Source organism: Peromyscus californicus, unplaced genomic scaffold (genome assembly GCF_007827085.1).
Source record: "Peromyscus californicus insignis strain IS unplaced genomic scaffold, ASM782708v3 Scaffold_3__1_contigs__length_106647218, whole genome shotgun sequence".
NCBI classification, from domain to species: Eukaryota; Metazoa; Chordata; class Mammalia; order Rodentia; family Cricetidae; genus Peromyscus; species Peromyscus californicus.
Genome location: NW_026294551.1, coordinates 6524371 through 6546915, shown reverse-complemented (window position 1 = coordinate 6546915; position 22545 = coordinate 6524371). Strand labels below are relative to the sequence as shown.

The following is a 22545-nucleotide window of genomic DNA, read 5'->3' as shown; positions in this document are numbered from 1 at the left end:
GCACACCACACAGCAGGCTGCCTCAAGCGTAGGGAAGGTCCAACTTACTGTAGCTACCCTATGCCATTCAAGAACAAGCCATCTCAGCCGGGCGGCAGTGGCACACGCCTTTAATCCCAGCACTCGGGAGGCAGAGCCAGGCGGGTCTCTGTGAGTTCGAGGCCAGCCTGGACTAGAGTGCAATATCCAGGACAGGCACCAAAACTACACAGAGAAACCCTGTCTCGGAAAAAAACAAAAACAAAAACAAAAAAAAACCCAACAAGCCGGGGGCTGGAGAGATGGCTCAGAGGTTAAGAGCACTGACTGCTCTTCCAGAGGTCCTGAGTTCAATTCCCAGCACCCACGTGGAGGTTCACAACCATCTGTAATGAGATCTGGTGCCCTCTTCTGGCCTGTAGGCATACATGCAGGCAGAACACTGTATACATAATAAATAAATAAATCTTAAAAAAAAAAACCAACAAGCCATCTCAGTGTATGGTGGCCACCACAGGTCTCAGCAGCCTCCTCACGGCCTTCCCTCTCACATGGCCTCTATTCTAACAGTGTCTGTTCTCAGTTCCTCAGGAGGATGAGGAGCTGCCCAGTTCACTGCCTGCATTTTATACCTTATTACAAACTAAGAATCATGTCAGCAATACTTGGCAGAACACAGACAAGTTCTGTGAAATGTTAATATTTTCAAAACAATTTATAACAAAAATCACAATGATACAAATGAGTACTACAAATTTCATAGTATAAAATAAGTGCACAAATTAATTTTGTTCTAAAAATGTTTTCCTCCTCTCTGTGCCCTGTTCCATACCATGGAATGCTGTCTCTAACTCTCAAGTCTTTTTTTTTTTAAGATTTGTTTCTGTATGAATGACTGTTTGCCTACATACAAGTAAGTGCACCACATGCTTGCCTCTTTTCTGAGGAGGCCAGAAGAAGGCATCAGATCCTCTGGAACTGGGGTTACAGACTGTTTTAAGCCACTATGGGGCACTGAGAATCGAACCCGGGTTCTCTGGAAAAGCAGCCAGTGCTTGTCTTTACAACTGTCACTTCCTCACAGAGGAACCCCTCAGCACACAGACCATTTGTGCCTGAAGCATCCTCTCCTGTTCTCATCTATTTCCCTCACAGTGACTGAGACACAGATCTATCTACTTGGATACGGCAGTTAATTAAAACTAGACAAAACAACTTTCCCATGAATGACACATTCTCCCTACATATCTGATTTGTTGTTGTTTTGAGACAGGGTCTCACTATATATTTCTGGTTGGCCTGGCATTCACTATGTAGACCAGGCTGGCTTCAAACTCAAGAGACCCACCTGCCTCTACCCCTCGAGTGCTAGAATTAAAGGTATGTGTCACCATGCCTACCAGGACTTTGTTTTTTTTTGGTTTTTGAGACAGGGTTTCTGTGTGACCCTGGCTGTCCTGGAACTCACTTTGTAGACCAGGCTGGCCTCAAACTCAAACTCAGTGTTTGGTGCATTCAGAGGCCAGAAAGAGGTGTTGGATCTCCTGAAACTAGAATTATAGGCAGTTGGGGCACCTGATGTGAGTGCTGGGCACTGAACCAAGGTCTCTTGAAAGAGCAGCAAGTGTTCCAAGCATCTGAACTTCTCTCCAGCCTACATGATCTGAGGTGGAAACAGACAGGCACACCTCTCTGGGTGGGGCTTGGTCTCCAAGGATGGGCTGTGAACTAGCTCAACTCCAGCCTTACCTTGTAGTTTTGGTTTTATCAGAGAGATTTGAACACACCTGAAGAACCTGAGTGTAAAATGTCACCAGAGGGGACAGCAAGATGGTTTAGTGGGTAAAGGCATTTGCCACCAAACCTGAGGGCCTGAATTCAGTAACCGGGAACCCACAAGTTAGAGAACCTATTTCCACAAGTTGTCCACTAATCTCCACACACACACTCCATGGTATATATATATGCATGCACATACACAAGATTAAAAATAAATTAATGTTATGAGTTTTACAAAACATGCCCCAAGTTTAGTTATGTTTGTGCTTCTTTTGATGGGACTCTGGAGTGATATCAAAGTGGCCACCTAGGTATTAATAGAGACAATAGCGTTGTCTGTTCTGAGGTCTAGGGCCTGAGAGCTCAGACTATACAGCTGGCTCCAAACTCCAACTTCACAGCCTGGAGTAAGTTGTTGAACCTCTCTGTGTCTGTTGTCTATCTGTAAAACTGGAGTTGAGGCTATCTTTATGGCTTCATTGGTTTAGACGATGTCACATTTGATTTTGTAATCATAGAAACAAGCACAACTACCATAAACCAGTTTGGGAACAAACACTTGACTCTTGATAAAACCTGATTTAACTGATAAGTCACGAAAGTACCAGGGTGTGCCAGAGACCAGCATGCTGGCTGTGTGCATTTGGCAAGCCAGGAAGTCAGCAAGTTTTACACAAGGAAATGGAAAGCAACAGGTGAGTCATGGGTCAATTCAGCTTTCCTGAACTTGCTCATCACCTGTCAGCCACTCCAGGCTATACCTGAAGAGATGTCCCAGGAGGATGAGAACAACAGATACCCTGGCATTCCAGGGTGATGTAAGTGGGCATTTCTCAAAACTCTCAACAGCATTGATGACCTGTGGGCTACAACATGAGCCTCACTGGAGGGAAAGGCCCATCTCTCTCACCTTATGATGGGATGCAAAGTCTGGCAGTGCCAGGCCCACACGTCTAAGCTTTAAAAGGAATCAACAGTGGCCATGAAGTGTCAAGCAAGGCATGTATGATTAAGTCCCTCCTCTCAGCTATCTAACCAAGGGGTAGGAACCAGACGCATGAAACAGCTGAGGCCATGCCTGAGGCAGGCACGAGAGAGAAAAGCTCCAATGGTGATAAGCACTCCCACCCAGGAACTTGTTCCAGGAGGTTCCTGCCAGAGCTGCAGTTAATCATTCACCCAAACCACAGGAAGGAATGCCTTCCCAAGTAAGCTCCAAGAGATCACATAGACAAGAACTAAAGATCCAGCTGCACATAGGGGAGGTGGACAGGTGGCCTGGGGCACAGACAGTCTCTTCTCTCACCCTAACCCAAGTTTGACTTCTCTCAAGGACAGCTTACAATGCATCCTGAGCATCTCTACAACGCCATCACAAAAGGGCAGAACACTGCTGAAGGGAATGAGGGAGGGAGTGGCAGTTGCTAAGCAACCAGTCGAGCCCACCTTTGTTTGCTCTGTGGCAGCAGCAAAGGTGTAGTCAGAGCTACTTGGCAATGCTCTGGGCTGCCACAGTCATTTCTCTGAGTTGCTGAACAGCTGTGGTCACCTGGCAGCCACTTCCACCCACGAACCCCAAAGTGTGAGGCCTGAAGGACAATCCTGACTCGGCTTTGCCCTCATAAGACACAAACTATTAGCAGAAGAACCAGGTAATGACGTCTTTCTTTTTTCCCTATATTCCTTTCAACTGGCTGCAGCCTATTGACATCAGTATGGCTAGGCTTCCTGCTTCCAGCTGTCTCCAGGACATTGCCTCAACCACACTCTATTCCTCTCCACCACCACCACCCCTTTTTAAAAGATGTGTGTGTGTGTGTGTGTGTGTGTGTGTGTGTGTGTGTGTGTGTGTGTGTTCTCTTCCTATGTGTATGTATGTCCACACCTGCATTCCTGGTACCCTCAGAAGCTAAAAATTGTGTCAGGTGCCCTGGAACTGGCATTATGGATGATTGTGAGCTGCCACATGGGTGCTGGGAACTGAATTTGGGTGAGTAGCCAGTGCTCTTAACTGCTGAGCAGACATCTCTCCAGTCCCACCTGTCTTGTTTTTTTTTTTTTTTGAGACAGGATTTTGCTGTTCCCTGCTGGCCTGGAATTCCTGGGCTCAGGCAGGAATTCAGCCTTCTGAGGGGCTGAGACTCGTGTACCATCATTCCCAGCTGGGCTGCTCACCAGTCTCTCAAAATGCCTCCTAAGCATCTGACAATTGGGACAATAAAAATAGGGGGAGATCTACAGGGGTACATTTTAGGCTCTAGCCAGGAAGGTTTCAGGGGCTGGAGAGACATTTGGCTCATACCAGAGCTGTTCAGGAATGAACCAGAGACTCTCGAGGAAGCCCCTAGCAGCTTCCATAGGAAAGCCTTTAGTGTTGGCTAGCCAAATGTATCCAGCTGTTCAGTGCAACTGCACAGAGGCCCAAGGAGGTGGCTTGGAGAGCAATGCTGGAGACAGGGTGTCGCGGAGTGTTGCGCACAGGTGTGTGGGTTCACTCGGATCCGTGGAAAGAAGACTCAGAGGCATCTTAAGAATGAATCTAGCCTTTCATGGCTGCAAGGGGGCCCAGCCTCTAAGGACTGAAGTACTTTCCCTTCACCCAGGGTATTTTTATTTTCTCTCTATTTACAGTTTAGCCAGTTAATTTCCTTCCATATGCTCAAAACAACCTGGAAGGAGCTCCCAAAGATACAATGCCAAGTGCAGATTCATCGATTTCTCAGGTACCACGGTTTCCAGGTTTCCTGAACCAAGTTTTGCATAGGCCTTTGATCCTTGGGAGACTCTCAGTCAAGATTCACATAGGGCGATAAGAGAAACAAAAGGTGTCTGCTAAACAAAGGATGGATTGGCTAGGTGCTACTCTCTGGAGTCAGGCCAGGTGCAGCTCAGCAGGGATGCAGCCACAAGGCCTTCAGAGCTCTCTGTACTCAGGGTCTCTTGTCTCCTCTCTTCCAGATTTACGTGGGGCCAAATGGTAACCCTAAAGACCATCCAGAATGATGACTTCTGGAACAATCCCTGGGATGTGGGGGGCCTGATAGTGGTTGGCTTATTCACCTCCACATTCCTGTTCTTCATCGTATTTGCCATTGTGTTTGGATTTGTGGAAAAGACTCTGTGCAGAGAGGACTGACCTGACTTCCTGGAGCCTAGAGGGCAGCAGGGAAAGCCGGGCTGACCTGCTCACCCCATACCTGCAGGAGTCTGCGGTCCCTCTGGCTCAAGGAAGAATCTGTGTGAACCACTGGATCTGGCTTAGGGGTTGGTCAAATAGAAAGATGGGAAGGCTGGTCTGATACCATTTCTGGCTCTCCCACCCTGCTACCAGTTGACCCGCTAACACTGTAAGCGCGTGGAGAGGGACTCGCTCTACCTCAAGTGAGAGCAGAAATGGCTAACAAGGCCTTTTATAAGGGTCTCTGCCCAGGCAGCAATTTTGCAAGTCCTCAACAGAGAAGGAGACAAAACATCAGATGAAGTAAAAATTCCTTTCCAAATCCTCTAACCTGAGCTCATTTTCTATGCAGATACGGTTCTCAGAGCTAGCCTCTCTAGCAATCCACAGAAGGCCTGCAAGTCCTCAGGGTCTGCTCTATAGGATCTCAGGAGCTGCTTGACAAGTGCCCCTAGGTTCACAGGGTAACTTCGGTTCCTAAGCTGCTCTGTCTCTCCTGCCTCAAGGCTTCTGCATACATTCCTCCTGACTGGGATAGTCATCACATTCCGTGGCCTGCGGAGTGCTTCCTTGTCCTTCAGATCTCAGCCTAAATCTGTCTTTCTCAAATTTTCCCCGACTGACCCCAGAGACTGGGACGGGGAAATCTGTTACTCTCAGAACAACACTGTACAGGGCTAGGGAGATGGCTCAGCAGTCAAGAGCACTGGCAGCTCTTGCATAGGACACGGGTTCGATCCTCAGCACCCATTTGTAACTCTAGTTCCAGGGAAATTGATACCCTCTTCTGGCCTCTGTGAGCACCAGGCACACATGTGGTGCACAGACATATATGCAGGTAAAACACTCATACACAAAATTTTAAAAAAGAAAAACAAAACCCACCATGTACTTGTTCTTCAAAACCCATTCATAAGCAATTCTATATTTCTGAATACATAATATTTCCCAATGAGACAAGGCCCACACTCAGTGTGCTTGACAGAACGAAAGAGCAAATAAGCACACAGACAGATACACTGTATGATGCTGAGCAGCCGAGCTCCTAAATCCAGAGACCCCACGAGACAATCCTACCCAGGCCAAAGGGAAAGCGCCTCTCCATCCCTAAATGCCCAGCCTGCTATTTTAAGCCTGATGCCTACAAGGTTAAAGGCCCACCAAGTTAAAGGTTAATGACTCGTGCTTCTTCATGTCGCAGCTCTGAGAAAATGGCTACATGGCGGAGACAAGATCAAAACCACTAGTGGTCCCACCCTGGCCACACGAGGAATGGACCTGACTACTTTTTTTGGTGATCCCAAGCCACTGCCCATATCCCACCCTACACACAGCAACCCTACAACAGCTTCCTTTAGAAATGTACCCATGCAGCTGAGCCCACCCTACTGGTCTTATCCCTCCCTGCCAGGTGCCTGCCTTAAGAGATGCTGGTGGGAACAGTGACCTCAACTTCAGCCTCAAGCCAGAACTATTTATTCTTAGAAAAGGAACAACCATCTGTGGTATTGTGTTCCCCCAAATATTGTGCATGCTAAAAAACTTATCTGGAGTCAGAGACAGAGCAGCCACAATATTAAACATAAAGGATAGGCAGTGGTAGCACACGCCTTTAATCCTAGCATTCCAGAGGCAGAAATCCATGTGTTCAAGGATACAGAGAGGCATGGTGACTCATCAGGCCTTTAATCCCAGAAAGCAAGCCTTTAATCCCAGGGAGTGGTGGTAGAAAGCAGAAAGGTATATAAGGCGTGAGGATCAGAAACTAGAAGCATTTGGCTGGTTAAGCATTCAGGTTTTGAGCAGCAGTTCAGCTGAGAGCCATTGGGATGAGGACACAGAAGCTTCCAGTCTGAGGAAACAAGACCAGCTGAGGAGTTGGCCAGGTGAGGTTAGCTGTGGCTTGTTCTGTCTCTCTGATCTTCCAGTGTTCACCCCAATACCTGGCTCAGGTTTGATTTTATTAATAAGAACTTCTAAGATTCCTGCTACAGCCATCTGTTGAAAGGGGCTTCCATCCTTCATGCCAGACACTGCTCACACAGTAACCACTCTCTCATAAAGAGCAGTGGCCAGAAGAGCTGTGCTAGCAAGGTCACCCCACTCTACTGAGACTGGGAACCCTGAGGTCCAGAACCTCACCTGTAGCCAACAAGATAGGAGGGGTGAGGCTGGGCACTGGGGAGGTGGGCAGGGGAACCCCTGGACCTCTTGGCCCCACAGATGTACACTCCCAACTGGCCTGTCAAGGCAGTGAGAAGCCGCAGAGGCCCCTGCAGAGCTGTCCCCTGCCTGGCAGCTTACAGCGCTGCAGTCTCAGACAGGCAGTGGAGGAGACTGACAACCGGCATGAACACTGGGCCTTTCATTCCTCACCATAAAGAGCTCGGCTCACAGAGCCTGAGGAGGCTGAATTTAGCACAGTCATGTACCAGTGGCAGGAAAGGGCTCTGGTGGTATGGCCTTATCCAAGGGTGGGCTGGCACAGCAACCCACCACTTTTTCACATGTGATCCTGCCAGAGGCCAAATTAGAGACGCCATTGCCAGAAGGAAATACTTCAATCTGTGTCACCAACTCATCAGTGAGGAGGGAGAGTGAGAATCCAAATGTCAGATCCAAATAAGCGTACCCCCTCCCATTTTCAGGAGAGCCTAAACACATCTTGTAGACACTAGTACTATGCACTGAATCAGCAGCACTCTGCTTCAAGACAACAGTATTTGGGGCAGGAGGTAGGAGTGCAGCTCCGTGGTAGAGGGTTCAATCCTTAACACCACAAAACCACACATCCCCTCTCCCCCCAAAGACTCCATGACACATGTATGAGATGAGCACATTCACTGTTGATAATCAAGGAGCCCAAGTTTAGTAGCTTCTATCATGAGTTTTGTGACCACGACCCTTCTGGGCTTGGCTTATTTCATCTCTAATTCTGAGGCAATCACTTCTGTTCATCAGCTCTCGGTTTTCCACGGAGATGAATAAACGTGGTTTTCGACATAGACTAACTCCTCTTGGGCATCCTTCACACAGGATTCTACTGACTACATGCCCAGTCACAACTTGTCTCTTTCTATGGCTGGCCCATAGGTCCTGCCCCATGGCCACAGATGTAGACAGTAGGCTCCACATAAGCAGGCTAGTGTTCTGTCAGAAGAGCTGATTTATCCGAAGCATGTGACACTCGCCACCACTCCCACCAGATATGAGTGGGCCCGAAGCTTCTGTCGGGGCTCTGTGTAAGAGTGAGACCATCAGGTGGGGCGACTCGTGCCTGTAATCAGAACACCTGGAGGTGGAGGCAGTCAGGCTAACCAGGAGTCAAAGGTCAGCCTCTGACACATGGCAAGCCGGGGGCCAGCCTAGGTGACACGAGACCCATCTCAGAAGCAAACAAAGCAGCGTGGGTGACTCACACACAGTCAGGGAGGGAGCCAGTTCAGTGACAAGAGCCGGCCACATTACTCTGGAGTGAACTGCTCACAGAGTCAGTCAACCATCCAGGAAGTAGGCAGAGGAGTGGACGACTACCCAATGTGGAACAAATCCTCACACATGAGAGCTAGAGTTTCAGTGGCCTCCAGAAGTAAAAAGGAAGGGTCCTGACTTCCACACTGCTTGAAATATGAGCTTTGCAAGCCAGGGACCCTCGGTGGCCCAAGAGCTAGCTTGTACTAGCTGGTAAAGTAATGGTTGCTGGGACAGGAGGGGCTCTGACAAGTCCACACCCAACATAAGTCACTGGCCATTTTTTCCCTTTGAGGAGCAGGGAGGCAATGCAGGGATTCATCACAGGTCCTGCACCTGCCGCACAAAGGCTCCACCCCAAGCTGCATCGCATTCCTAGCCCCACTCACCCCAGTTCTTCGCAGAAGGTCACCAGGGCATCAAAGGCCAGCAGGGCAGCTTTATCAGACGCTTTGCTCCCTCGCTTTTCCTGCAGAGAGAAAAGGCCCACTTAGTCCTCCATGTGCTTCACAGTAAGAAGTGAGGGGGAGAACATGAAAGGACAGCAAGGAAGCCATTCACCAAGCAGTGCCCCTCGGCCCGGCCCTAGGTCTCTTGATGTATCAGCATCTCCACTACTGAGTCGAACTTTCTGGGAAGGGAGCTTTTGAGAGCTGCCATTTCCAAAAAAGATGACGACCCCCCCCCCCCCCCCCCGAAAAAAAGTGATTCTCATGCAAAGAGCCCTGGACTGACATTTGGGAAACTATGATTCTATCCAAGTTCTAAACAGTAAATACAAGCTTTGAGTCCTTACATATATATGTGTATATACGCTAACGTACAGACCAGAACATACAACTCTCAGCCCTGGGCAGATAAGATTGTGTATTATTGACCCTTTTTATATCATTGCCAAAAGTTTCTTTAAAAAAAAAAAAAATCACTGGGTGGTGGTGGCACAAGCCTTTAATCCCAGCACTCGGGAGGCAGATCTCTGTAAGGCCAACCTGGTCTACAAAGCCAGTTCCAGGACAGCCAGAGCTGTTACACAGAGAAACCCTGTCCCCACAAAAAAAAGGTCAATTTAGGGTCAGTGAGCTAGCTTGCTGGATAGGCACTTGTACTAAGCTGATGATCTGAACTCGGGACCCACATGGTGGGTAGACCATACTGGCCATGAACTCACAGAGATCCACCTGCTCTACCTCCTGAGTGCTGGGGTTAAAGGCGTGTGCTACCACCGCTCGGCTTGTTAATTTTTTTTTTTAAATTTATTTATTTATTAAGTATACAGTGTTCTGTCTGCACGTATCCCTGCAGGCCAGAAGAGGGCACCAGATTTCATTACAGATGGTTGTGAGCCACCATGTGGTTACTGGGAATTGAACTCAGGACCTCTGGAAGAGCAAGCAGTGCTCTTAACCTCTGAGCTATCTCTCCAGCCCCTTGTTAATGTTTTTTAAAAGAATGTTAGCTAGGGATCTAGCATAGTGACACAGTACTTGCCTAGCATGTATGAACCTGGGTTCAAACCTTAGTAATACTGATTATGTATTTATGTGCAGCGCTAGGGATTAATTTGGGCTTCACCCATGCATGTTAGGCAAGAGTTCTACCACAGAGCTATACTGCAAGCCCCAACTTGCAATTTCTTGTGATAGCGGTCTTTTCCTCACATGACTATGTCAACACAGTTCCAAGCTGAACCACACGATTACAATTTGACATGTGCCATGTTCACATTTCCTTTTTGTACAGCATTGTTTCCTCTGAAAACAGCGGCTTCTCCCTGCCCCGACTTCTTTAGATTTCAGTGTGTCACTAATTCACCCCTAAATGCTCTGACATAACAAAGAATTCATTTTCACAGGGCCCAAGAGATCAGTCAATTTGATTTCTGAAAACCTCCTTGAGCCTTCTGCTCCCAGCGGATCTATGATTCTGCTCCAAGCCAGTACCCATCTCTCCTTCTGGCTTTCCTCACTCTGGCATGGCACAGATGCCTGTTTGCTTGCTTAACTTTTCTTACGTCTATGAGTGCTTTGCCTGTGTGTGTGTATGTCTGTGCACCACATGCATTCCTAGTGCCCCTGGAGGCCAGAAAAGGGCATCCGATTCCCTGGAGGTGGAGTTAGAGATGGCTGTGAGTGCCATATGGGTGCTGGATTTTGGACCTGGGTCTTCTGCAAGAGCAGCAAGTGCCCTTAACTACTGAGCCATCTCTTCAGCCCCAGGTTTTTGTATGTACTTTTTGTGTACATTTTAAAAGATTTGTCTATATGTATGAGTGCTGCTTTTGTTTTGTTTTTTTGTTTGTTTGTTTTTTTTTTTTTTTTTTTTGGTTTTTCGAGACAGGGTTTCTCTGTGTAGCTTTGTGCCTTTCCTGTAACTCACTTGGTAGACCAGGCTGGCCTTGAACTCACAGAGATCCGCCTGGCTCTGCCTCCCGAGTGCTGGGATTAAAGGCGTGCGCCACCACCGCCCGGCTTGTTTTTGTTTTTAATGAGTGTGGATGTTTTACCCTCATTTATTCCCGTGTACTATGTGCATGAAGTGCCCAAAGAGACCAGAAGAGGGCGCTGAACTCCTTGAGACTGAAGTCACTGAGCCATCTCATCCCAGGTTTGGTTTTTTAATGAAGTCTTTTGTTTTTTAATGAAGTCACTGAAGCCCCTCACCCCAGGTTTTGTTTTTAATGAAGTCTTGATGAAGTCCACTCTTAATGTGGATTGGGGTTTCCAGGCACATTTGCCTTTTCTTTTTCTGTTTTTGCTTTGTTTTGTTTTTTTGAGATACAGTTTCATTCTATCTTCTAGACTGGCCTTGAACTCACTATGCATCCCAGGCTAGCCTAAAAATTATAGCTAGCAATCTCCTGCCTCAGCCTCCTGAGTGCTAGGACTGTCACTACACCACTAGTTGACATTTCTACTTGCTGCTGTCCTCTCCCGTTCTCCTTACCTTTGTAAGTTTATTTTTTTATTCCTTTACTGTCACTTGGGTGGGGATCAGAAATAACTGTGTTCAGTTTGCAACATTTATTTGTGTGTGCGCACACGCACATGAGTGAGTGTAGACAGGGCACATGAGTGAGTGTAGACAGGGCACATGAGTGAGTGTAGACAGGTGCCTATGGAGAAGTTGCAGGTGCCTCTGAGCCGCCTGACGCGGGTGCTGAGGTGAGAACTCAAGTCCTCTGCAAGAGCAGCGAGGACTCCTAACCATCAAGCCAACTCTCCAGCCCCCCTTTCTTTTCTTTTTAAAAATTACCATCTATTCATTAGAAAAAATGACAAGTTGGCGACATTTTCGTACACATGTGCCATGTACTATGGCAGAGGCCAGTGTTGACAGCCTCCTCTATCACTCTTGTTTATCGGCTAGACTGGCTGGGGCCTGGTACAAGTAGCATTTTTTTTTTTAAGATTTATTTATTTATTATGTATACAGAAGAGGGCGCAGATCTCACTACAAGATGGTTGTGAGCCACCATGTGGTTGCTGGGAATTGAACTCAGGACCTCTGGAAGAGCAGTCGGTGCTCTCAACCTCTGAGCCCCCTCTCCAGCCCACAAGTAGCATCTTATTACCATCTTACTTCTCTCGGCTGCCGGAGTGTGAGTACGCACCACGCTATCAGGCTTGGCTTGTTGTTTTATCTGCTTGTTTCTTTACTGTGGTGCTGGGCACTGAACTTGGCCTCACAATGTGCGTTATGAGCTCTATCACTGAGCTACCCCAGCCCTTTGGGTTTTTGAGACAAGGTTTTGCTATGAAGCCTAGGTAGACCTGGAACTGGAACTCACTCTGTAACTTTGGTTGGCCTTGACTTTGAATCTCTCTGCCTCTGCCTCTTGAGCTCAGAATTACAGAGGTTCACCATCATGCCCAGCTGGTTTTTGCTTTTAAAAATCTTGAATTATGGACTGACAAGATGGCTTAGCAGATAGATGTGATCTGACTGCTATCAAAGCTGCTAAACTGAGATTGATCCCAGCACCTAAGTGGTGGAGGGAGAGAACTGACTCCTGTAAGTTGTCCTCTGACTTCCAGATGTGTACAGTGTTGTTTCCACCACACTCAAGCATGTAAATTAAAAAAAAAAAAAAATCGCCAGGCATGGTGGCACAATCCCAGCCTTAAATCTGAGTGCCTTAAATCCCAGCACTCAGGAGGCAGAGGCAGGTAGATGTCTTGAGTTCGAGGCCAGTCTGGTCTATAGAGTGAGTTTCAGGACAGCCAAGGGCTTTACACAGAGAAACCCTGTCTTGGAAAAACAAACAAACAAACAAACAAATAATCAAGATGATCTTTCTTCTCTCAAGAACATAAACTATTTTACCCTTAATTATGCAGTTTTTTGAAGTACCAACCCATCTGAAATTCATACACCTATCACGCAGGAACCTAATTTTATCTTTTCTTCCAGCACTGACTACTCAAGTCTCTCCTTTTCCTGGTGACCTGCAATGTACCTATAAATAATTGGATAACCAGTAAAAAAATTAAGTGGTTAAAGAAAAAAACAGCCGGGCGGTGGTGGCGCACGCCTTTAATCCCAGCACTCGGGAGGCAGAGCCAGGCGGATCTCTGTGAGTTCGAGGCCAGCCTGGTCTCCAAAGCGAGTTCCAGGAAAGGCGCAAAGCTACACAGAGAAACCCTGTCTCGAAAAACCAAAAAAAAAAAAAAAAAAAAAAAGAAAAAAAAAAAGAAAAAAACAGAGAACATGGGAAAATACTTATGTAACAAAGCTCACTAAAACAAGGCAAGAATGATTTTATTTACATGTACAAGATGGTATTCAGGTAAGCTAAATGTTGACAAAGAGAAGTCTAGCCCAGCTTGTCACCAGCAGCCTGCTCACCCTACATACCATTTCCCCTTGGGTATGCTTTCGAGGCCAAGACCCCCCCTCTAGTTTACAGAAGCTCTCTCTGGGCTCAGTATGAGCTATAGGAAATGGAGTAGTAGGTTCAGACAAGGCGTCTACTGCCCAGGACTTACCTGGAGTTTGGCTATTTCCTTTCTGATGAGGAAGCTGACTTGGTCTCTGTCATTCCTAGAGTAATAGAGACGGCACCAAGATGGTTTCCCATCCCTACCAGCACGGCCAGACTCCTGGTAGTAGCCAGCCATGGACTTGGCAATATTCCAATGGGCAACAAACCTGTATGATACAAAAGGACACAATACATGATGGGAGAGCTGAGTGCTCCATGGAGGGTGATCCTGTCAGGAAAATAGCTTACTCCCTGGTGGCCAGGTACAGGGAACTAACACACAAGAGACAGATCACAGACTATGTCAGAGTTGGCTGGGTTGATATCAGAGGTGGCCCTGATAGCAACAGCCTCTCTGCCATAGAGCAGCCCAACCTAGAGGCCACAGCATGAATTATGGGAGAAATTCTAGTAAACATGGTAAAAAAAAAAACAACCCAGACTCAACCACAAGGACTGAAGGGATGGCTCAATGGTCATGAGCACTGGCTGCTCTTCTAGAGACCAGGGAGTAAATCCCATCACCCATGTGGCAGCTCACAACCTTCTCTAACTCCAGGTACAGGGGATCCAATCCCTTCTTGTGGCTTCTGCAGGCACCAGGCACACCAGTGGTGCACACACACATGCAGGCAAAATACCTATACACATAAAATAAAAACAAAAACAAAAACCCTTAAAGCCAGAGACCAGAATAAATACCAGACTGAAGAACAGGCTGGGCAAACTATGTTGGCGCACTCCTTTAATCCCCGCACTTGGGAGACAGAGGCAGGTGGATATCCAAGTTGAAGGCCAGCCTGGTCTACAGAGCAAGTTCCAGGACAGCCAGGGCTACACAGAGAAGCCCTGTCTTGAAAAACAAAAATAAACAAACAAACAAAAAAAGAATATGCTGGGCATGTTGGTGCATACCTTTAACCAGAGCACCTAGGAGGCAAAGGCAGGTGCATCTGAGAGTTTGAAGCCAGCCTGGTCTGGTCTATATAGGGAGTTCCAGGCTAGCTAGGACTACACAGTTAGACCCTGTCTCCATAAATAAAGATCAGAGGCTGGAGGATAGCTCAGCAGTTAAGAACTGTACTGCTCTTGTAGAGGATCCCAGGTTTAATTATTAGCACCCATGTTGAGTGGCTCACAACAACCTATAACTCCAGCTCCAGATTTGACAGATTTATGGGTACTGTGCGCGCGCGCGCGCGCGCGCGCGCGCACACACACACACACACACACACACACACAGTAAGTAAGTCCAAAAAACTTGTTATTTATGAATTGCATGCCCTGTTCTATACCCTCTTTGAAGATGGAGGGGAACATATTAAACGTCCCCTGAGCATCAGTTACTACATTTGTTGCATTTGTTAGTCACCGTCATGTGAGCTGGACTACTCTAGAGATGATAAAGGAAACTGGAGAGGCAACTGTATGAGAACAGCTAGGACTGGAGCCTAAGGGTGTCTGACCTCCAAGTCGGCTTCTAACAAGTCACAGCAGACCAGGACTCAACCCCTAATTCCATAGTCCGTGTTTTTTCAAATGTACAATTCCAGTTAGTACAGTGACTTATTCCCAGCCGGTGACACAGACTTAATGGCATGTACGTAGAAGTGCTCTGTAAATATACAGACATTGCTGTTGGTGTCAGGACAAAGGACTTCAGGCAGCAATCCGTACGTTTTTCCAAAGTCGGACCATGGTGGGAAGTAAAACCTTTCCCAGAGTTGCCAGAGTGAGACTTGAGGCTAGGATAAACCTAGCTCTTCTAGACTGTCAGTGAACAGTAACTAGGATGTAAGTAATAAGATCTTCACCTTTGACTCCCACAGGGAAAAGGCTGAAATAGTTACTTGCTCTAGCCCCCCTAAAGTTCTACCTGAAAGATGGATGTGAACCAGATTGTTAATGGACAACCTGATAGCATACTGCCAAGTTCCCTGGGTTGGAGAACCATGCCACCCAGACACTGTCAGCATTCGGGCTGTATACTAGGAATTCCCCTGGCGGCCTCCCTCCTCAGTGACACTAGACAAGTATATGGACTTGGGACTTTGTACACAGCACTAGGCAATCTACTATAAGCCAAGCCCCAACTGGGAACATAAGATAAGAACCAGAACTTACCGGACATTAGCTTTGTCCACTCCCATCCCAAAACTGATAGTTGCAACAATTACAGGGACCTTCTCCTCCATCCATTCATTCTGTACCTGTGTTCTATCAGAAGCCTTCAGCCCTGGAAAGGAGGGGAAAGTGTCAAGGAAAATTCACACTTCCTTTGGGTTTATCTTCAGGGTGTGGGAAGTTTTTGATACTGTCCTGCACACTTAACCTACACCCTGAATCCATCACTTCTTGTCCATATGACCACAGGCCAGGCACTGAACCTCATAGAACCTGAACTAGCCAGCCAGGCACGGTGGCATGGTGGCACGCACCTTTAATCCCAGTACTTGGGAGGTAGAGACAGGAGGAGCTCTGAGTTCAAAGCCTGGTCTCCACAGTGAGTTCCAGGACAGATAGAGATACATAGTGAGACCCTGCTTCAAAAAACCCAAAATAAATAACTTAACTCAAGAGTGGCACAGAATATTTAGTAAACAGGAGAGCCAAGAACTTAAGTCCACAGGTCTCCAAAGTCTGTGGTCCTTTTTTATAATACCCGGGCCCACAAAAAACTATCACCTCGGGTTGGAGAGACGGCCCAACAGTTAAGAGCCAGCCATCTTTCTAGAGGACCAGGGTTCGATTCCCAGCACCCACATGGCAGCTCACAACCATCTGTAATTCCAATTCCAAGGGATCCAATGTCATCCTCTGGTTTCTGTGGGCACTAGGCATGCGAGTGGTACACAGACAAGCTTGCAGGTAAAACACCCACACACATAAAAACAAAAGCTCCTTGTCTGCTGCTAGGTAGGCACAGGACAGAAGAAAGAATTCTGGAGTCACGATGTTCTAGATTCCTTTTAGTGGACTGAAGTGAATCACTTTAGCTCCACATGAGTATCTAGAAATAGGTAACAGCCGGGCGGTGGTGTCGCATGCCTTTAATCCCAGCACTCGGGAGGCAGAGGCAGGCGGATCTCTGTGAGTTCGAGGCCAGCCTGGACTACAGAGTGAGTTCCAGGACTACACAGAGAAACCCTGTCTCGAAAAAACCAAAAAAAAAAAAAAAAAAAAAAAGAAATAGGTAACAGACCACCCTGCTAGTCAGGATCCATAAGGAACAGATGGTATGCTAAGAAGCACACAATAGTGAAGAGGACCAAGAGATCTGGCACCACTTACCTGCGTGGTAAGCCTTGGCGTTCACACCCCTGCTGCTGAGCTCTATGGCCAGTTGTTCACAAGCCTCTCTAGTCCTGCAGTAGACAATGCCGCAGCCAGATAACAACTGAACAGGAAGAGGTAGGAAGATAACAGTCAGGGAAGGACGAGACAACCAAACCACTCAGGAGAGCACAGCCTGCTTTAAAGCCCCACACTCTCTCTCACCAACGTCCCAGTCTTCTCTTAGACTGAACAGCTGACAGGGATCATCACTTTTAAAAAAGCAGGGCCAATCCTGGCATAGTGGTGCATGCCTTTAATCCCAGCAATAGGGACCAGGCAAACCTCTGAGTTCAAAGCCAATCTGATCTACATTAGGGGGACCCAAGATATCAAAGGCTACATCGTGAGATCCAACATCAAAAAAAAAAAAAAGAGGGACCAAAGCGAAAATCCAAAATCCAGCCTTTCTAACTCCGTGGCTTCCTCTCTGAAAACCCCCGTGTAGGCCTACCAAACATACAAGGACTGTTCACCTGCCTCCCACGGTAGGATCTGGGACCAGAGAATCCCAGTGAGGAGGGTAAATGCTAAGTTTAAAAAAGGGAAAAACTCTCTTGGTACACAGGTTTTAAGGAGCCTAGCTAAGATAACTAGAAAAACAAAGGGCTTTGAAAAGAGTAGACAGACAGCACGTTAGCCTCCCCACCCCAGTACCTCACCCCTTTATCAGCCTTCTGTCCCAGAGCCTTAAGGCAGAAGTCCCTCAGATTCCCATAGAGGTCGGAAATGAGTTCCTTGAACTGCACATCATAGAAGAGGTTAGCCCGGAAGCAGGGAGTCTTGAAAGAGGCTACTGGTTGCTTCAAGTGTAGGGCAGCAAACACATCCTCTTGAACTTGTGGGGTGGCTGTAGCAGTCAGAGCCACACAAGGGGCATGTGCCAGGCGGGAACGTAGGGCACCCAGTCGCAAATAGTCAGGACGGAAGTCATGTCCCCACTGGGAAACACAATGAGCTTCATCCACCACCAAGTAGGAGAGCAGGTTCCGGGACATGAGGGAATTCAGGGTGGGCTGGAAGGAGGCTGAAGCTGCCATCTCCGGGGTGATGTACAAAAGTTTGGTCCGAGGTTTGTCCCGCTCCAGGTCAGACAGCAACTCCTTCCTCTCCTGGACTGACAGCTTTGAGTTCAGGGAACCAACTCGTACCTTCAAGGCCAGCAGGTGGTCTACCTGGTCCTGAGAGTAGAGGACATACACAGGAGAAGATCATTAGTCCTCAGGGCCTGGCAAGAAGCACAACAGCATCTCAACCGTGGAACATGGAGCAGCCCTCCTCCTGCATTCCAACATGTCTTCTCTTTGCTCAGAAGACTGGATAGACAGATGGATGGGAGGACAAGCTCTGGAGTCAGGAAAACCTAGATCTACTGCTGGCTCACTTAACTGTCATATACTCTTTGATACTCAGTTCATTCCCCTTCACCTTCCCCTCACTCCCACCACAATAACTACACAATAGGATTGTGACCAGAGTTCAATGAAACTGCTCCTCAAAGGTGACATGGTGGCATGTGCCTGTAATCTCAGCACTTCAGATGTAGAACCAAGAGGATCAGGAGTCTGAGGCTAGCCCCACCTACATGTTAAGTTTGAGGCCAGCCCAGGCTATAGGAGACCCTGCCTCAAAAGATAAAAAAAGAAAGAATGAGGCCAGGTGTGGTACCACATGCCTTTAAATTCAGGAGGCAGAGGCTGGAAGTTTTTTGAGTTTGAGGCCAGCCTGGTCTACATAATGAGTTTCGGGACAGCCAGGGCTACACAGAGAAACCCTGTCTTGAAAATAAAGAGGGAGCCGGGCGGTGGTGGCACACGCCTTTAATCCCAGCACTCGGGAGGCAGAGCCAGGCGGATCTCTGTGAGTTCGAGGCCAGCCTGGACTACCAAGTGAGTTCCAGGAAAGGCGCAAAGCTACACAGAGAAACCCTGTCTCGAAAAACCAAAAAAAAAAAAAAAAAAAAAAGAAAATAAAGAGGGAAAAAAGAAAAGAGTGAGTGAAATGGATGCACACAAAGATCTCGGCACAAAGCCTTGATGTAGTGAACATCCGTTAAGTATTAGTGCCACTCTCCATTTCTCTACCCATGTGGTCGATGGCTCTTAACCCATGGCTGTGCTTCCTCAATTCTACCAGCCCACCTGCAGGCACTAAATATAGTCAGAACATCTGCAGAGCAGATACTAACAAAAGTTTCAGTTTCTCTCCATTTTTTTCTGTTGTACATTCCTGTATCTGTGCCAAAATAAAATCTAACACCAGAACTCCCCTATATCAATTTAAAAAAAATAATTTACTTATTTTAATTTTATGTGCATTGGTGTTTTGCCTACATGTATGTCTGTGTGAGGGTGCTGGATCCCTGGGACTGGAGTGACAATTGTGAACTGCCATGTGTTGCTGGGCATTGAACTCTGGTCCTCAGGCAATGCTCTTAACCTCTGAGCCATCCCTTCAGGCCCCCATATCAATTTATTGATCTATCCATATGTATCTTCTTTCCTGTTATGAATACACATAGGAGAGGGAATGTATGCATGCATAGGTAACGGTTGATTACTTTTTTGGACAATGAAAAATAGGAGGAAGGAACCTCAAGCCAGAATTAGCAGCACACACCTTTAATCCCAGCACTCAAGGGACACAGGCAGGAGGATCTCTGTGAGTTCAAGGCTAGCTTATATATGAACTCAAGGTCAGCCAGGGCTGCACATTAATACCCTGTCTCAAAAAAAGAAAAACAAGCCAGGCGGTGGTGGCGCACGCCTTTAATCCCAGCACTCGGGAGGCAGAGCCAGGCGGATCTTTGTGAGTTCGAGGCCAGCCTGGGCTACCAAGTGAGTTCCAAGAAAAGGCGCAAAGCTACACAGAGAAACCCTGTCTCGAAAAACCAAAAAAAACAAAAAAAAAACAAGAAAAACAAAACAATGACAACAACAACAACAAAATCAAAGGCATTGTGACTCAGCACAATGATATGCACTAGTGGAGAACCCCACATTTGGGCAATAGAGAAACTCAGTATATTTACCTAGGCAAATCAGAGAAAAGAAGCAAAGACCAAATAAGAAGTGAAACTTCTTTAATTGTGTGTGTCTTTTGCCTGAATGTATGTCTGTGTACCACATGAGTGTCTGGTGCCTGAGGAGGTGGTAAGCATCCATGTGGATCCTGGGAATTGAACCCTGGTCCTTTACAAGAACAAGTGCTCTTAACCACTGAGCCAACTCTCTGGCCCAAGAAGTAAAATTTCTAGCTATAAAATCCCTTCTTTTCAAGGTGTGTCTGGTGGCACACACATATAATTCTAACACTCATGAGGTAAGGTGGCAGGAATGGAAGTTCAAAGGTAGCCTAGGCTTAAAACAACAAAACAAATGGCAGCAAGACGGAGTTACAGGTAATGGCGTTTGCTGCCAATCATGACAGTCTGAGTTTCATCTCCTGTATCCATAAGGTGAAAGGAAGACACCCAAGATAAATATAATGTAGCAAAAATGTTTAAAAAAAACACGTATGATACCAAAAAAAAAAAAAAAAAAAGCCGGGCGGTGGTGGCGCACGCCTTTAATCCCAGCACTGGGGAGGCAGAGGCAGGGGGATCTCTGTGAGTTCGAGGCCAGCCTGTTCTCCAAAGCAAGTTCCAAGAAAGGCGCAAAACTACACAGAGAAACCCTGTCTTGAAAAACCAAAAAAACCCACGTATGACATAAAAGTAAAATTAGGTAGGGGACACAGAGAACTAACAAGAGGGAGGGCAAGAAAAGGGTGGGGAGTATATTCAACATGCAGTGCATGTTTATCTGAGGCAGGGGAGTAAGGGAAGGGAATATAGTCAACATGGAGTGCATGCTTATCTGAAAACTGAACCAAAAAGTGATCACAATGAACAAGCAAAACATTCCTTTCCTCGTGAAAAAACCTCTTTCTTGGTTTTCCTGTTCATTTCCCCAAGACTCACCTGAATCAAAGCAATGAGAGGAGAGACTACAATGGTGATCCCTTTGGCCAACAGGGCAGGGAGCTGATAACAGAGAGACTTCCCTGCCCCTGTGGGCATGCACACAAAAACATCCTTGTCCCCTGCAAAGATAAGAGAACATTTCAATATATCCTGCTTGCTTTTACATGAAGTCTGTTAAGAAATAATTTTTTTTTTAAGAAGTGTATTCATCAATAGATGGCTACTGGTAGGGGTGGGGTGGGGAAGGACTCATTTTTCTTTAAGGGGCTGGCCACTCAAAGTTTGACAATGCTCCAGTGACTATTTGAACAACACAAGCTAGACTTTTCTTTCTTTCTTTTCTTTCTTTTTTTTTCCGGGGAGACTACAAAGATGGGGGGGCAGACTTGGAAGACTGGGAAGTAAGGGTAATCAGATACATTTTGTGAAATTCCCAAATAACCAATCAAAATATTAAAATAAAAAAGGAGTGTTCACTATGTGACCATGGCTGGTGTGGAACCTGGTGTGGTCTGAGCTGGCTTGGAACTTACATGATCCTCCTAACTCTGCTTCCCAAATGCTGGGTTACAGGCCTGGACAGCAAAGCCTGGCCCTGGTGAGTGTAAATCAAATGAAAATGTAAAAAAGTACTTTGCTGAGTGTCTACACGTGGGACTGTCTCAGTATAACATTTATTCCCTTCCCTGCCCTTTCTTTAAAAGGAGCAAGGACCTTGGGGAGACCTAGACATTCAGACAAACTGCTTCTAATAATGGTACCGTGATGGCTAAAGAAACTTCATTTTGTGCTAGGCATCCATCTTGGTACTTAACAGCCGTTAAGTTCCTGGAAGGTAAGTTCCCAGCAACCCTGACTCCTTGACTCCCACCCAGAAATGTAAGCTGTGGCCATCTGCTTGTTATGATGACTAACTGCTGATTTGGCTTCTCTAACTTGTTTATGCAGACATTCAAGGACTATGTTGAGGTCACCCTGACCATCTAATCTTGGCAGAGCATAAAAGCTCCTGTGGATTTTGCCTTTAACAGCCCTTCCTTCATCCACCTCTAGGTGGCAAGTCTCTGATTTAGGTTAGAGATTGTGGCTCTGTTAGCAGTTTTAATAAATTTGGCTAATTACAATCTAAATTGAGCCTGAGGGTCTTTTCTTGGTGGTCTCGAACTCCATAACAGTACTAAAAACAATGGTCTACAAAGTGTCCAGGACATCCAAGGCTACACAGAGAAACCCTGTCTCAAAAAAATAAAATAAAATAAAAATAAAAAAATTTAAAAAAAAAAAAGGAAGGAAGGAAGCAAGCAAGGAAGGAAGGAAGGAAGGAAGGATGCATGCATTCGGGAGGTAGAGGAAAATAGATCTCTGCAAGTTTGAGGCCAGCCTGGTCTACAGAGCTAGTTCTAGCACAGCTAAGCAGCCAAGGCTACAAGTGAGAACCGGTTTCCAAAAGTGAATGAGAAAAAAAAAGGATTAAGTAGTCTTCAGTTGCTGAGATATGAGTGTTTGGATTAAACAGTCAGGAAAGCAGAATATTGGGCACACCTGTGTAGATATGCAAGACTATTTATCTGTTTATAAACATAGCACGCCTTTAATCCCAGGACTCAGGAGGCAGAGGCGGGCGGGTCTAAATTCAAAGCCTGCCTGGTCTACATAGCAAGTTCTAGGACAGCCAAGGCTACACAGAAAAACCCTATCTTGAAAAAAATGCATTAATATAACACTACTGCTCCTACCTGGACAACCTCAGTCTCCCCCCCCCCCCCCCCAATCTCCAGCTTACAGTGTTATCGTTCTCTCCTCAATCTGGAACTCAAGCTACTCAACCTTCAGTGAGAGGATTACCTAGGTCGACAAGTA

General features: G+C 46.7%; 2 protein-coding genes across 5 annotated transcripts in view; one reads left to right on the top strand and one right to left on the bottom strand.

The window, feature by feature from the left end:
• The window catches only part of Recql5 (RecQ like helicase 5), a 42083-nt gene that overhangs the window by 18338 nt on the left and 1200 nt on the right, over positions 1 to 22545 (bottom strand). For 3 of the 4 annotated variants that reach the window (XM_052759799.1, XM_052759800.1, XM_052759801.1), the window contains exons 2-7: positions 20683 to 20804; positions 17384 to 17902; positions 16680 to 16785; positions 15513 to 15624; positions 13393 to 13555; positions 8797 to 8876 (exon numbers count right to left, since the gene is read on the bottom strand). In XM_052759799.1, the coding sequence (XP_052615759.1) occupies positions 8797 to 8876; positions 13393 to 13555; positions 15513 to 15624; positions 16680 to 16785; positions 17384 to 17902; positions 20683 to 20804 (1102 nt within the window). Of the gene's footprint in view, positions 1 to 5385; positions 8214 to 8796; positions 8877 to 13392; positions 13556 to 15512; positions 15625 to 16679; positions 16786 to 17383; positions 17903 to 20682; positions 20805 to 22545 lie in introns of those variants that run through there. The other variant, XM_052759802.1, reaches the window with a different exon arrangement.
• Smim6 (small integral membrane protein 6) lies at positions 2235 to 5266 on the top strand. Its single transcript, XM_052759808.1, has 2 exons — positions 2235 to 3410; positions 4717 to 5266. The coding sequence occupies exon 2, from the start codon at positions 4733 to 4735 to the stop codon at positions 4892 to 4894; it is 162 nt and encodes a 53-aa protein (XP_052615768.1). The 5' UTR covers positions 2235 to 3410; positions 4717 to 4732; the 3' UTR covers positions 4895 to 5266.

Excerpts from the sequence above, each read along its gene's own strand:
- Smim6 (XM_052759808.1), top strand. The coding sequence starts at position 4,733 with ATGGTAACCCTAAAGACCATCCAGAATGATGACTTCTGGAACAATCCC.